This window comes from Nilaparvata lugens, chromosome 3, assembly GCF_014356525.2.
Source record: "Nilaparvata lugens isolate BPH chromosome 3, ASM1435652v1, whole genome shotgun sequence".
NCBI lineage: Eukaryota > Metazoa > Arthropoda > Insecta > Hemiptera > Delphacidae > Nilaparvata > Nilaparvata lugens.
Window position 1 is genome coordinate 41576205 of NC_052506.1, and position 16123 is coordinate 41592327.

The window sequence follows — 16123 nt, forward strand, 5'->3', positions numbered from 1 at the left end:
GCACTACTCTTATTGATAATAGCCTGCCTTGCATCACTGAGGTCTTTGATTCCTAGCGTTTGTAGGTGAGCTCCAAGCTGGTGGTTGATTCCTTCGACTAAAATCATTACAATTTGTTTATCCAATTGAGATGAGATAGTTTCAAGAATTGGACCAGTTAGTCCATCGAGTTTGTGTCTTGAGATAATCACGGTTCTTTTTTGTTGCAGTCTATTTATGAATTGAATAGGGTGTTCTTTTTGGTGTGATTTCATAGCAAGCATCAGTTCCATAGTTAATTGTTCTACTGTCCTATTATCGGCAAAGTTGTTTTTCAAAACATCAATCAAATTTGAGAGGTCATCTACTGTACTGTTGAGGATTACATCTTTAGCAGGTCCATGTAATTTGTTTTTACAATAGTGAAGGAGAATCCAATGATTGTCTGCTGCTTCCGCGATACGATTATTACAATAGTCATTTTTCAATTTTTCGACAACTTCAAGAAAGCTAAGTAGTTCTATTGGGTTTCCTGTATATTCAGGTATTATGTGTAGGTGATGTTTCGCAATTGGTCTTGAAATAAGGGGGTTATCCATTGTGCTTTCACTGTTATCTTCACTATTACTGTCACTGATTGTAGATGTAGAAGACGTGTTACCTTGAACTGTGGAATTGGATACAGCTGCAGCCAGAGCCAGGTACGATCTTAACCTTGGCCGGTAATCGATAAGAAGTTTATGGTCTGGTCTGCTATCCTTCTTGCCTTTCTTCCCCAGGATGGTGGTTGTTGGTTGTTGGTGTTGATGAGTCACTCTTCCACTTGACGGTCTCGATGATGGTTCATATCAGTTGCGACCCCGACTTTCGAATTTTCTGCGATCACTTGTGATTGATAATTGATCAATATAAACTGGCGGTTAAATGAACAGCACAATTTTCACGAAATTCTCACGAAAAACTCTTCAGGGTCCCTGTTCAGGCGCCAAACACGTTCACGTTCATTAAAACTCAGTTTTTAAAAAGAAATTTTATTTGCAAAAAATACATGTTAACACATCAAGTGGCTGGAGTAGACTAACTAAAATGAGCGCGCTGAGAGTGACACTAAGCGGTACTGACAAAAATAGTAGTCAGCACATCAATTGTTTAAGTTTACATAATTTATATATAGGGTGTCCCAGATAAGGTGTAAAACCCTTATAACATTTTCTCCTATCGACCTTCGTTTTCGAGATATATCGATTTTTCAATATTTTTCAAGTAGGCGTACTTCCAGTCATTAAATCGTCAATATCTCAAGAACCATTGGTCTTAAGTGAATTTTGAGGACATCGTTGAAAAGAGGACAAAATTTCACATTGATTTGATGTATAAAACATGCCAAAGTCGATTATAGAGGAGTATTTTTCAGCGGTCAAAGTTGATAAAGAGTGATTTTCGAAGTTTTTTTGAAAACTTCAGACACATTTTTCTCGATTTTTTTTCCAGGGTACGAAGTAATTTTTATAGCGCAAAAACTTCCTTTTTTAATTATCTTTCGAATGAGACCAAATACAGGTGTCTAGCTCAAATCCTCGAATCGGAATTTCAGTTTAAATTCAATTTTTTAATTAAAAACGAGATTTATCTTGTTTGAGTGTGAATAATATTGTCTACAATTTGATAGCTTTGTGTCGAGTGATTGAGGGCGTAAAAATACTTTTTCTATAGGAAATTTGGCTGAGAAATTCAATGAAACTGGTTAGAAGTTCGTATCTGCAATTGTTATTGAGATACAAGTTGAAAATCGTTCAAAGTTGAGTTAAAATCTAAACTTTTCAAACAGTTTTTTCTTGAATTTTTTTCACAGTAACAATATTATTTTTCCAATAATGAAAAAGCTTTGCCATTTTATAAACTATCGAATGAGTATAAATTTTCCAGGAAAATTTCAAAACTAGAGTGTTAAAAAATGAAAATTTTCAAGAAGAGCACCTCAGAAACAGCTTTCTTTGTGATTCCTAGGTAAAACATGTGTTAAGTCTGTGACAAAGTTCATCCTCTAATGAATATTTTCTATCCACTATAATGCATCAAATCCATTTATTTTCCATAAAAATACCTGAGTATAATAATTATCATGTCATGTAGTATTCTCTGTGGCCTAATGATAGGCCTACCTGTTTTGTGTTAATTGATTAACATCAATTGGAAGTATTGTGGATATAGTCCATATGAATAATCATTGTCCATTGATTAAATAAAATTGATATACTTTATTCAACGAAATTCAAAATATCCTCTATTATTCTCTCTGCACCTTCTACTACGTTGCAAGATACTCCCACTTGCCCGTCTGACTTCGTTGGGCCTCGTTCTGACGTCATCGAATGCTAATTGGGAAACTGGACTATTGACTGGAAAGACGTCATTATCGACCGACTGTAAGCAGGTTACTTTTCATACAATGACTACGAGAATTGTCTCTATTGTTGGGTGAGCATTAGAAAAACGTTTTATTCTATCAGAGCAGCTGATTAATGAACAGATTGATTTTTTCTTCTCACTCAATTGAATCTCAATGGTATGAATTTAAACAACGAAAAGATGTCTTTAGGGTGCTCTTCTTGAACATTTTCATTTTTTAACACTCTAGTTTTGAAATTTTTCTGGAAAATTTATACTCATTCGATAGTTTATAAAATGGCAAAGTTTTTTCATTATTGGAAAAATAATATTGTTACTGTGAAAAAAATTCAAGAAAAAACTGTTTGAAAAGTTTAGATTTTAACTCAACTTTGAACGATTTTCAACTTGTATCTCAATAACAATTGCAGATACGAACTTCTAACCAGTTTCATTGAATTTCTCAGCCAAATTTCCTATAGAAAAAGTATTTTTACGCCCTCAATCACTCGACACAAAGCTATCAAATTGTAGACAATTATTCACTCTCAAACAAGATAAGTCTCGTTTTTAATTAAAAAATCGAATTTAAACTGAAATTCTGATTCGAGGATTTGAGCTAGACACCTCTATTTGGTCTCATTCGAAAGATAATCAAAAAAGGGAGTTTTTGCGCTATAAAAATTATTTCGTACTCTGGAAAAAAAATCGAGAAAAATGTGTCTGAAGTTTTCAAAAAACTTCAAAAATCACTCTTTTTCAACTTTGACCGCTAAAAAATACTTCTCAATAATCGACTTTGGCATGTTTTATACATCAAATCAATGTGAAATTTTGTCCTCTTTTCAACGATGTCCTCAAAATTCACTTAAGACCAATGGTTCTTGAGATATTGACGATTTAATGACTGGAAGTACGCCTACTTGAAAAATATTGAAAAATCGATATATCTCGAAAACGAAGATCGATAGGAGAAAATTTTACTGAACATTTTTTGTTGCAAATTGCATGTAGAATCTATGGTAGCCAGGGTTTACACCTTATCTGGGACACCCTATATATATATATATATATATATATATATATTATATATATATATATATTATATATATATATATATATATATAAGTTAAGATTGCGATTAATCAAATAGTCTTTTTAAAAAATGAATCTATTTGTTAACCACATATTACAATAATTTAATATCTCGCGATAGAGCTCCATCCGCTATGTCCGCTAGCTTGGAACTGAACTGACTACTAAATACAATATTACCTTCCACTACAACTATGCTACATCAACAATAATGGAATGAGGAGTGCTGACTATATAAGTAATTAGCTATATAACTCCTCCATCCCTAAAAAGAACTTCGGGGGTAGGGTTGTTAACAATGTTTACATTGGGTGAAACTTTTCTACTTAGATAACGATACAATAGAACAATTGACATTAGAATAAAAATTACATACAAAATAATTGTCCAAAAACTTATGTTTGTAGTGAAAATACTTTCTTCCCTTATGGGGGTGTACTTGTTAACAGCAATCGGATTAAAATTAAGATGTTCTAAATTAATTGTGAATTCTGGTTCTTGGTCTTCATTCATACTATTGATAACGTTGTCTAGGTTCAATAACTTAGGTCGATATTCTGATTCAGACAAATGATTAAGTATTTTACCATTATAATAATATGTATTGTTGTTGCTATTAATTAAATAAACTCCTTTTACAGATTTTGTTATCGTTTCTGCTTGCTTGTCAATTTTTATGTTTTCTTCATTTGGAAAGATACACAAATAGCTATTCAATTCTGGAATCCATTTTACAATACTATTACCTATTTTCATCTTACTATATTTACAGTTTGATGTAGTTCCTGATTCAATAATTTCTTTTTCACATTTCAATTTGTCATGACATTAACTTTCTACAGAACAAATAAAATTTGAACTTGTTTTTCTAGTGCATTCACTAGTTAGACCTTCAATTGATATTTCTTTCTTATTATAATTATCGTTTGACTTGAGTAAGTATCTGACCCTAGGAATAATAGTTACATATCCATTTTTAAACATACTAGGTACAGAAAACAACTTGTATAAGTTAGAATTTGATTCATCTACGATTGGTAAGTTCAAAAAGTAAATGATTTCTTTAGATGTTAGTTTACAGTTTACATTTATCAAATTTTCGAATTCCCACATATTTTTCAATTCAGGTTTCAATGTTAATTTATTCTGATAGTAACCAGCAATCTTGGTTATCTGATAATACAATTCTTGAGTTGAAATAATGCTAGGATGTAAAACTTTCAATTTGCAAAATGTTAAAGAGTTTTCAATGTCTTGGATCAAACTTAATACAATGTTATATAAAATATTCAACTGGTTCAGCAAATCTCTAAATTTCTCTAGTTCTACATAGTCGCTAAGTTTATTATTTACAAATTTAAATTTATTCTCCAACTCATTAAAATTATAATTAACAATGTTCAACGTCTGATTAAATTCAGCAATAAGTTCTGAACTCAATGAATATTGGGCTGATACTTGATCAATCAAACTGTTTTGATTAGTTTTCAAATGTTCAAGTAAATAATCGTATATTTCACCATCATACGAGTCCAAATTTCAAGTAATAAATTTTATTGCGGCTCCTATGCCATTCAATAGTCCTCTTTTAGATCTCTTATCATTAGTCACACGTATGATATCTAACTTATCTTCTATTATATTCCTAGTATGATTAATAAATTTCAAATAGTTTACTATATCTCTTGCTTTACTACCATTATCAGTTATATATTCTACATTTTCCATTATTGGAATCTTATTTCTAATTTTTTCAGATACCTTATCATAATACATATTCAAATTATCAACATGATCAAAAATACTTTCTAGTTCATAATAGTGGATGAAAGTGTGTTTTGAAATCTCTAACTTTGCAGAGCCTAAATCTGCTGCAATTATTCCTAGATTACTACTTATATTCCTGAATTCTTCAGCTTTAGAAGAATGATTCGCCATACTCATTAGGCAGAGGAGGAACCTGGAAGAACAGGATTTGAATTAGGATCGGTTGTTACTTGTTCAGTTCTCTCATTAGTTTGATCTTTGTTCAGTTTCTTAAACTTTCTAGGTCTTTTTATCTTGGATAAATGAATTTTCTCTCTAGTGTTATGATGTCGGGGACTTATTTTGGCAGTTTTAAGTTATCGATTCACTGATAGAGTTTCTTTGTTGAATTTATTTTTAGTTTTTGTACATTCCTCACATAAACTTCTTTTGGAATTTCTGGTAGTTCTTCTCGATCTTTGTTCCTTTTGTTGATGACATGTTCTTTTCTACTTCGGTTTATTTCCTGTATATGGTCAAATAGTCGTTTAGTTTTTTCTTTGTGATTATTAACATATTCGTTAATAAATCTGTTCTGAATGTCAATTTCGAGGATGGGATTAGATTCTATGTGTCCGTATAAAACTTCCAAAGGTGTCAGTTTTGTTACCGGGTGAATGCTATTGTTATAAGCAATTACGGCGTACTTTACTTTACTTTCAATTGTTTCTGTTTTGAACTCGTCGCGATTATTGAATATTCTGATGTGCTCAACTATCGTAGAATGAAAACGTTCGGCTAAGCCATTTGAAGGCGGATGTTGAGTACTTATCCAGTGCATTTTGATTTTGTGCAATTCTGTCAATTCCTTTACTAAGCCATTATTGAATTCACCTCCATTGTCGGTGAAATAAGTAAACTCTTCATTTGTAGAGCTTTAATCAAATAAAATTGAACATGACTTTCTACTAGTAACGGATCAACAACATTTGATATTTATGAATGAATCAATGACAACGAAAACATATGGTTTATCATATCATTCTACCCGGCTAGATTTTCGTGTTATCTTAGGGGCAAGATGACGGAGCGACACAGTGGACTCTTGTCCATCAGGGCGACGAATGTGAGCATACTCTGGGTTTGCCTCAATCAATTCAACTTCTTCTACTGATGAATCTTGCTTTGAATTTCGGTTCATTTTCTTCAGCCAAACTGGTCCTGGGCTCATTAGCCAAGATGGTAGTGACTGTCCATTTGTTGAGGATCTCATGTGTAGGAACATTCGTTCATGAGGGGTGCAATTTGTTGTAGTACACAAAAGAGATCGAATAGAGTGAAGTGCATCAGGCAACACTTCCTCCCATCGATTTGAATCAAGTCCTCGTGATCTTAGAGCTAGTGTTATTGCTTTCCATATAATTCCATTATATCGCTCTACTTGACCATTCCCTCTCGGATTGTAAGGCGTTGATCTACTAGTTGCTATCCCTTTTGAGCCAAGAAAGCTCTTCAACTCAGTTGACATGAAGGATGTTCCTCTGTCTGTGTGAATATAGCTTGGAAGGCCAAACATTGATATTAATGAGACCAGGCAATTTATGACTGTTCTCGCAGTCATGTCTGGACAAGGAAATACAAAAGGGAATCTTGAGTACTCATCAACCATCACCAGTAGGTATTTATTTCTTGTTTTTGATTGTACGGGTCCTTTGAAGTCCATATTAATTCGTTCAAAAGGTTTTGTTGCCTTTATGAGATTTCCTTTTGTCTTCATATACTGTGGTTTTATTTCAGAGCAAATTGCACAATTGGAGCAAATTTTCCTTACATCATCTACAGTATAGGGGAGATTTTTCATTCTGAGCCAGTGGTAGAAACGAGTTACACCAGGGTGACAAAGTTCATCATGGTATTTTGCCAAAGCTGAGTTCAATGTTGAACAACCAGCTGTAATACATATACGAGAGAGTGCATCAGCTGGTGCATTTTCTTTTCCAGGTCTGTAGACTATGTTGAATTTGTATTCAGATAATTCTAGGCGCCACCTTTGTATCTTTTCATTTTTTATTTTTCTATTGTGTTGAGTGCCAAACATGAATGTGACTGATTTTTGGTCAGTGATCAAAGTGAATTGTTTTCGTAGTAAATAGTGTCTCCATTTTCTTATAGACTCCACAATGGCATAGGCTTCTTTCTCAACAGCTGAATGCCTGGTTTCACTTTGGGACAAAGTTCGTGAGAAAAAGGCTACTGGTCGAGAATTTTGTGTTAATGTTGCACCAATTGCAAAATCTGATGCATCTGTCTCAATTATGAATGGTACATTTTCATCAACAAAGAGCAGTACCGCGGAAGCAATTTCATTTTTCAACAATTCCAAAGTTTCCATCTGATCTTGAGATAGAGGGAATTTCTGTATGTGGACAAGGGGGTGAATCTTTTGAGAAAAGTTTTTAATCCATCGGGAGTAATGAGCCAGTAATCCCATGAGTCGTTTCATTTCTTTAGCATTTCTTGGGGGTGGAAAGTTCATGAGTGGTGCAAGGCGTTCTGGGTCAGGTTTAATTTCTCCATGTTTTATCTCATACCCAAGGAACTTCAATGATTTTTTTGAAAATTTACATTTTTCTTCATTTATAGTCAAGCCATACAATTCAATTACTTGTTGAAATTTCTTAAGATTTCTGTCATGTTCTTCTTGATCTGAACCGCAAATGACAACATCATCCAAATAGGCAAAGCAGTCGTTCAAATTCTCTCTTTCTATAAGTCCGTTTATTGTACGTTGGAAGGCAGCTACTCCATTGGTTACTCCGAATGGTATTCGTTTGAACTGATAAAGTTTTCGGCCTACTTCAAAGGCAGTGTAATGTCGTTCATTCTCAAGAATCGGTATTTGATGGTAAGCTGACTTGAAATCTACAGTACTAAAAAAGTTGTACTTGGCAATTGTGTTTACAAGATCTTCGATCAATGGGAGAAGGTATGCGTCTAAATTTGTGAATTTATTAATAGTCTGTGAATAGTCTATGACCATTAGTTTCTTCTGTCCATTGGTTACAATGAAAGGCTGGGCACGCCAACTGGACTGGCTTTCCTCAATTATTCCTTCTGTAAGGAGGCGATTGACCTCATTCTTCATGAATTCATAGTCATCTTGTGGGTGTCTTCTGGATCGGGTAGTTATTGGGTGGCAATCGTGAGTCAAGTTCCTTTGTACACAATATTGCTATAAACACATGCTTTTGTAGCGGTGTTATGTTGAACAGATGCAAATCTTATAAAACAAGAATCTGATGCAGTTTTAAATTTATTTGTTTTTGCAAATTTTTCATCAATAAAACTGGCAACACTTCCGGTATCAATAAGAGCTGGTGTATTTATTCCATTCACCGAAACAATAATTGTAGCTTTAGAAAGATTACTGGCTATACCAGCTGCAGTAATAGTTGACGTAGTTAGTTTTTCTTTGAGCGTTTTACTTTTACACACATGGGAAAAGTGTCCAATTCGGGAACATTTATGACAAGTCTTTCCTATTGCAGGACATTCTTGAGAATTTGAGTGTTTTTTATATCCGCAACGTTGGCATTGAACGGATTTCTCTACAATTGCCTGTCGATTTTGGGTTACAGCATTAACATCTGAGAAAGATTCACTCAAGCTTATGTTTTTATTTTCTTCAACAGAGTTTGTATAACAAGTACTTTTAAAGGAGTCGGCATATGTTTTTGCGGATTCAAGAACACGTGCTTGGAAAACGGTTTCTTGTAGACTCAAATCTCCTTGTTGAAAAAGTTTCTCTTTAATTTCAATAGAACATAACCCTGAAACAAGAGCATCTCTAATATGCTCGTTTTTGTTTTCTTCGGCTGACACTCTAGTGAAGTTACATGATAAGCTTAATCTTTTTAGTTCAGAATAGTAGTGATCAATGGACTCACCTATTTGTTGTTTTGCATTTCTTCATATAAAGTATAGCTTTCCACAATTTCGTATAAAGCAGGTGATAAGAAGTTTACCAATATTTTCATTTTGTCTTTGGTTGTCGTTCCTTCTAAGAAATTTTCGAACGTCTTTTTCCAATGTTTCCACTCTCTCTCTGCCGTAGGCGAATCTGGGTCGATAGATAATTCCTTTGGCTTGAGAAACTTGTCAATATGTGATTCCATCTTATCTTCTTCGTAGTTACGGTTTTCAATCGTTTTTGTCTTTTTCTTTGTCGGAATTTTATTTGATTAAATTGAAATAAGTAAACTCTTCATTTGTAGAGCTTTAATCAAATAAAATTGAACATGACTTTCTACTAGTAACGGATCAACAACATTTGATATTTATGAATGAATCAATGACAACGAAAACATATGGTTTATCATATCAGTCGGCAACTATAGTTTGAGGGATACCATGGTGGGAAAAGAAACTAAGCAGTTTGTCTGCTACCTCAACACTGTTACAACTTGTTATTGGATAGCATTGTGCGTATCTTGAAAAACTATCAATGATCGTGAGAAATTTCTTTTTCTCAAATGTTATACTGTCCACGTGAATGATTTGAAGTGGCCTTGTAGCTGTCGGTGTCAGGTTCATTTCTAAATTAAGTGGATTTCGTTCGTACTTTGTTTTGAGACATATCTCACATTTGTTAATAAAATTTTGAATATCATTTTTCATGTTGGGCCAATAGTATTTTTTTCTTATCTTATCGTACGTTTCTTGTTACCTCTGTAATTCGTTTTTCCAATATGATAATTATCAATAGTTTCTATTCTGTCATCTTCATGTGTTACATCAAGTACTTTAACTTTAAATCGTACAAGTATGAGTTTTGAAAATTTGAAATTTTTGGCAATCGCTGAAGCAAATCTTTCATAGAATTCATTTTCAAAATACAAGCTATATCTAACATTAGGCACTAAATATTCTTTCACGAAGTCAATCACATTTTTATCGAAATTATTCTCAGATATCTACTATCATTCTTGTTTTACCATCAAATATTTTATGAATAGTGACTTTCTTTGGGTTATTGCTCACAAGCTTCAATATGACTTGGTTATTAGCATAGTTAACTGGGTCATCTGAAACTGGTATTTCTACTGATGTGTTACTTTCGTTTCATTATCATCTGTACTGGTTTCATTTTCTAATCTTTGAAATAACGTTTCGTTATCATCCACGTTAGCTATCATAGATTGTGCATCCTCGTTAGGTATGATATTCACTACATTTTCAATGGCTTCATTTATAATCGCATCAATATCACTGAATAATCTGGGTGAGTTTTGGTTGTGTGTTATTATTATTCAACTGAATTCGGGAAAGGGCATCTGCGTTTTGATTTGCTGTTCCTTTTTTGTAACATATGTCATAATCAAATCCTTCTAATTTCAGTCTCCATCTTAATAATTTTGAATTCGGTTCTTTCATAGAAAATAACCATTGTAGGGGTTTGTGGTCAGTGAATATTTTGAATTTTCTACCATAGAGATAGGGGCGGAAGTACTTGGTACCCCAAACTATCGCTAAAAGTTCTTTTTCAATAGTTGAATAGTTCATTTCAGTTTCGTTGAGGGTTCTACTTTCATATGCACAAGGCAAATCAGCACCGTCTTTGTTCTGACTGAGAACTGCCCCAATAGCTATATTGCTAGCATCTGTTGTAAGGTTGAATTGTTTTTCAAAATCAGGATACTGAAGGATTGGTTCGTTAGTAAGGATATTCTTACAAGTTTCAAAACACTTAATGTACTCTGGGTCCTGTATATCTATTTTAGCATTTCTTTTCAAACATTTAGTTAAAGGTTTTGTTAAATGAGCAAAGTTGTTATGAATTTTCGATAGTATCCTAGAAGTCCAAGAAATCCTTTCATCTCTCTCTTTGTTTTAGGGATAGGATATCTTTTTATCGCTTCGACTTTGTCAGGATTTGGTTTAACTCCGTTTGGTGTCACTAAGTGTCCGAGAAAACTAACTTCTTTACGCAAAAATTCTGTTTTATCAAGTTGTACTTTGAAGTTGGATTGTCTTAACCTTTCAAATACTTGTCTTAGTCGATCAATGTGTTCTTCTAAACTAGTTGAATAAATAATAATGTCATCTAAATATACTAAACACAATTCATTTTGGAGTCCTCTTAGTATGCTATTCATAGCTTTTTGGAAAGTGGGTGGACCGTTTTTGAGACCGAAGGGCATTCGTAAAAATTCGTAATGACCCGTGTCTGTAGAGAATGTAGTTTTTTTCAATACTGCTAGGATCCATTTCTATCTGATGGAAGCCAGAGAATAAGTCTAGGGTAGTGAAGTACTGTGCTCTTCCTAATTTGTCTAGAATATCCGTAATATTAGGAAGTGGGAATTTATTGTCTACAATCTTAGAATTCAAACCGCGATAGTCAATTACAAGTCGAAATTTCTTTTTACCAGAAGCATCTTGTTTCTTTGGAATGACCCATATTGGTGAATTCCAAGGTGAATTGGAGGGTTGAATTATTTTTTGTTCCAACATTTCATCAATCTGTCGATTTACTTCAGTTCTATAGATTTCAGGGTAGCGATAACTTCTTGTATAGACCGGGATTTCGTCGGTGGTTCTTATGATATGCTTTATTTCATTCGTGAAAGTCAAAGGATTTCCATCAATGTGAAATATATCTGAGTAATCTTTAATCACCTGTAAAATAGCTTGCTCTTCTTCGGCATTCATATGATTGGTTCTAATTTTTGATAGATCGATTTTGTTAGTTTTGTGATGGAGTAGATTCAAATTATTACATGCATTATGATTACGTAACTCACTTGGAATAATACAATTATAGTTTTCAAGCGATTCGACTGACATTGGTTTGTGAATGGTAAATTTCTTGTCTGACGTAGTGGGGTTCAAAATAGAACATTAGGCTTTGTTTTCTTTCACTTTCACTAGACACTGGGGAATTTCAAGTCAGGAAAAGTTTTTGTATGATACTATATAGCTTCACCTTCATTCATATTTTCAATTGGAATTTCTATAATGGATTGAGTTCTAGCTTTTATCAGAAATGATTTTATTTGTATTATTTGATTTTAGGGTTCGTTGACTTCACTTTTGAATCATTTTCTTCTGCGTTAAAATAATAAATAGGTAGTTTCATTCCATTGAAATCAATACTGTCATTAATGAAATCCAAATTTATTTTAAGTTTTTTCATATTGTCAAGTCCAAGAAGAAGGTCAAAGTTTTTATGAAAATCAAAAAGATAGAACGTGTGTTTCGATTTTCCTAATAAAGAAATCTTTGTACTGTATTTCTCTTGTGAAATACCATGCGCTGTTGCTACTTCTAAAGGGTCTTCTATCAAGTTTTATCTGTAACATTCCATACCTATAAAGTTCTTCACGAATGACCTAGTGCTTCCTGTGTCGATTAGAACTCTAAATCTTGTTTTAGGGTCAATGAAGTAGGGAAGTTCATTTTTGTCATCTTGTAAGTTCATAATTGAAAATTTCTTTCGAGGCTCGTATCCTCTAAAAAACACTCTGATTCGGTTTGTTCGGCTGGCTGGAAATACGTTTCATTTTCGTTTTCAACGGAGAGCTGTTTGAATTCGTCTGATAATTCTTTCTGAGCGTTTTCTCCGAAATTATTATCAAACTCATCATTTTGCATTTCGTCAATTGGTCGACCTGTCATTTGAAACAGTCTTGGTCTTTTTTGGGGACGATTGTTGATTGAGGAAATGCTCATTGGCGTTGGTTGATACGAATTTTGGGGTCTTGGTTGGTTGTAGTTTGGATTTTGAGCTCTTGGCTGATTTGTGTTGAAATACTGTGGTTTGGGTTGATTGTTTTGAAAATGTTGTTGAGGTCTGTTCATGTGTTGATTTTGGAAGTGTTGATTTTTGTTTTGAAAGAACTGACCTTTCTGATTTTGAGTGTGATAGAACTGTTGTCTCTGAGGATAGTTTTGCATTTGATAGCTGGGATTACTTTTGTGTTGGATTTGAGTGTTAGGTTTTTTCAAATTAGAGTGGTCTTGAAAGAAACCAAATTTGAACTGGAAGTCGTTGGATAGCATGTTAAGAGCACTGTCCAACGAACTGGGATTTTTGGTTCCCATGAGAGACTCGAGAGGCTCTCTTATTCCTCTTAGCAATACTCTAAGTGCTAATCCATTTACATACTGACACATGACTTCTGATATTGTAGGTTGTTTGTTTCGGAAATACGAAATCTGTAAATTCAGAAGTTTTTGGATTCGTTCATAGAATGAAAAGGGTGAGTCACCTGATTCTTGTTTTAGTTCAGCCATTTCAAGATTGAGAGTAAAGCAATCTCTCTTGTCCATGTAACTATTGATCAAAACTTTTCTTACGTCAGGCCATGCATAAGTGTTAGAACTAGTAACAATGTCAAGAGCTGGGCTTTTAATACGGGCAAGAATAGTAGAATACAAGTATTCGTTTCGGAAATCATCTGGATTGGCGGTTACGTAAAATTTCGCTACAAGTTTGTCACAAATTGAAATAAAACGATTTAGCATAGTAGGCTCTCCTGAATAATCAGGGATCATGTCCAAGAATTCTTTCTAAAGGGTAGGTACAGTTTGGGGATTGGTTGCTTTATCATTGTTGGAATTCATGTCTCTTAGTTATAGATAAAATTACAAGAAAAAGAAATACGAAAATAATAAGTAAAATTAATATTGTCCAAGTTTGTAATAAAATGATAAAACAAAAATGTTCTGTTACTCACAATACTATAATCGAGTTCATCTTGTCACAGTCTAGGGTTCTGTCGCATGTGTAGGATATTCTCCAGAGGTGGAAGTTCTTAGAAGTTGAAGTCCGTAGTAGTCCTTAGAAGTTGAAGTCCGTTGTAGTCCTTAGAAGTTGAAGTCCGTGGTAGTCCTTAGAGGATGAAGTTCGTTGTAGTCATTAGATGATGAAGGTCCTTGGTTGTCCTGATATTGAAAGTCTGTCGCTTTTTCTTGATTCACTTTGTAGATGAAATATGGTATTGTTGTTAACACTTTACTATACTGTTCACTAATTTTATTATTTTTCACACTTGTCCCGATATTAGGTGACTGAGTAGAAATATAATTTTGCAAATAACACTCACGAATTTAATAATATAATAGTTCACCAACTTATTCAATTTGATACGAAGTTATTTTGATGATTGTTCACTTATTTAAGTCCCGATGTTAGGTGACTGATACAACTTTTTCGTAAGTTCATGATCACTTCATTAACGGTTAAAACCGAAAAACCAAATTCTCGTTTTTGAAGTGTCCTACCGACTGTGCCAGTTAAGATTGCGATTAATCAAATAGTCTTTTTAAAAGATGAATTTATTTGTTAACCACATATTACAATAATTTTATATCTCGCAATAGAGCTCCGTCCCCTATGTCCGCTAGCTTGGAACTGACTACTAAATACAATGTTACCTTCCACTACAACTATGCTACATCAACAATAATGGAATGAGGAGTGCTAACTATATAAGTAATTAGCTATATAACTTTTATATATATATATATATATATATATATATATATATATATATATATATATATATATATAGTGATGAATTTCCTTTTTTTCTTTTATATCTATTTATACATCATTATAATTTGTAATTTTCCAGTGGTTTATCTATTGTAATTGGTTGTTAATTTTATGTCAGAAGCCTCTCGCTGATGTTGAACATGTGAATGTGCATGACAAGCCGTTAGTTCTGCCGTTAGTGGCCAGCCTAAACGTTTATTGATTTTCAGGTGTATATAGCGAAAAAAGTGGAACTGGAACGTGCGTATTCCAAGGTCATGGAGGAGGAATAACACATTTGATCTTCTCACCAGATGGCAATAGATTGTATTCTGGCTCCAGGAGAGATTCTGAGATAGTTTGTTGGGATGTGAGAAATCCAGGTGCTGTGCTATTCTCAATGCTAAGATCAGTCAACACTCAGCAAAGAATTTATTTCGATTTGACTCCTGATGGCTCTTCACTCGTGACCGGTATGTTCATTAATTCCGAGAATTAAATTTACAATAATATTGTATTGAAGCATTAAATTGTTTTGTAATTTCTATTTCCCTATAACGTATCACATGAACATCTGTTGAAAATAAATAGTAGTTAATCATGCAAACAAAACCAAATGAGCTTGAACTCCTAAGGTATTATTTGTCCAGATTTCCACTAATAACTTATAAGATTGTAAAAGGAAACCAATGTTGATTGTTGAAGGATTTATTAATGTTAATTTGAATTCTCACTGTTTCTCATGAATTATTTCAATTGACATTTACAAATAAATTGTAAGTAATAGAATACTAATACACTTTTAAAATACCTTTTCAAGTATTTCGATACTGTCGTTTCCCAATATTGTGCGCTTAATATATCTCTCTAAATCTTAACTGATTCAATAAAAACCTTCTAAATTTCAGGAAATACTGATGGTAGAGTGTGCATCTTCGATGTAACTGGTGCAGTTTCCAATCCTGATACGCCTTTTGAAACTCAGCTATATTTCAATGCACATAAAGACTGTTGTAATGGTGTAAGGTAAATATTCATCTTATATTTCTATAATTTTGAAACCTATATTCTAATTACATACAAATATAGTCTAACAATATTGAAAACGTGATCCTAACCAAAACCAGATACTTAGTAAGTTTAGTAATCTTAAGTTCTGATTTATTTTCCGATTAAATAGAAATATAGAACATAATATAAATATCAAATCAAATGAAAAAAATTATTGACCAAAAACAAACTATTATAAACAATTTACAATATCCATCCAAAATTTCAGTTAATAATATTATTATTACATGTTCAAAAAAAATTTGGAGTTAGCTTTAAAACTAATAGACATTAAGAAAAAAAACAGTTTCCGGTACAATAAAAGTA

At 33.1% G+C, this 16123-nt stretch overlaps 1 protein-coding gene across 2 annotated transcripts in view; it reads left to right on the forward strand.

Annotated features, from left to right (window-relative positions):
* Nucleotides 1-16123, forward strand: part of LOC111054081 (telomerase Cajal body protein 1) — a 164186-nt gene that overhangs the window by 120388 nt on the left and 27675 nt on the right. For both annotated transcript variants that reach the window (XM_039423806.1, XM_039423807.1), the window contains 2 exons: nt 14977-15219; nt 15655-15772. In XM_039423806.1, the coding sequence (XP_039279740.1) occupies nt 14977-15219; nt 15655-15772 (361 nt within the window). The remainder of the gene's footprint in view (nt 1-14976; nt 15220-15654; nt 15773-16123) is intronic.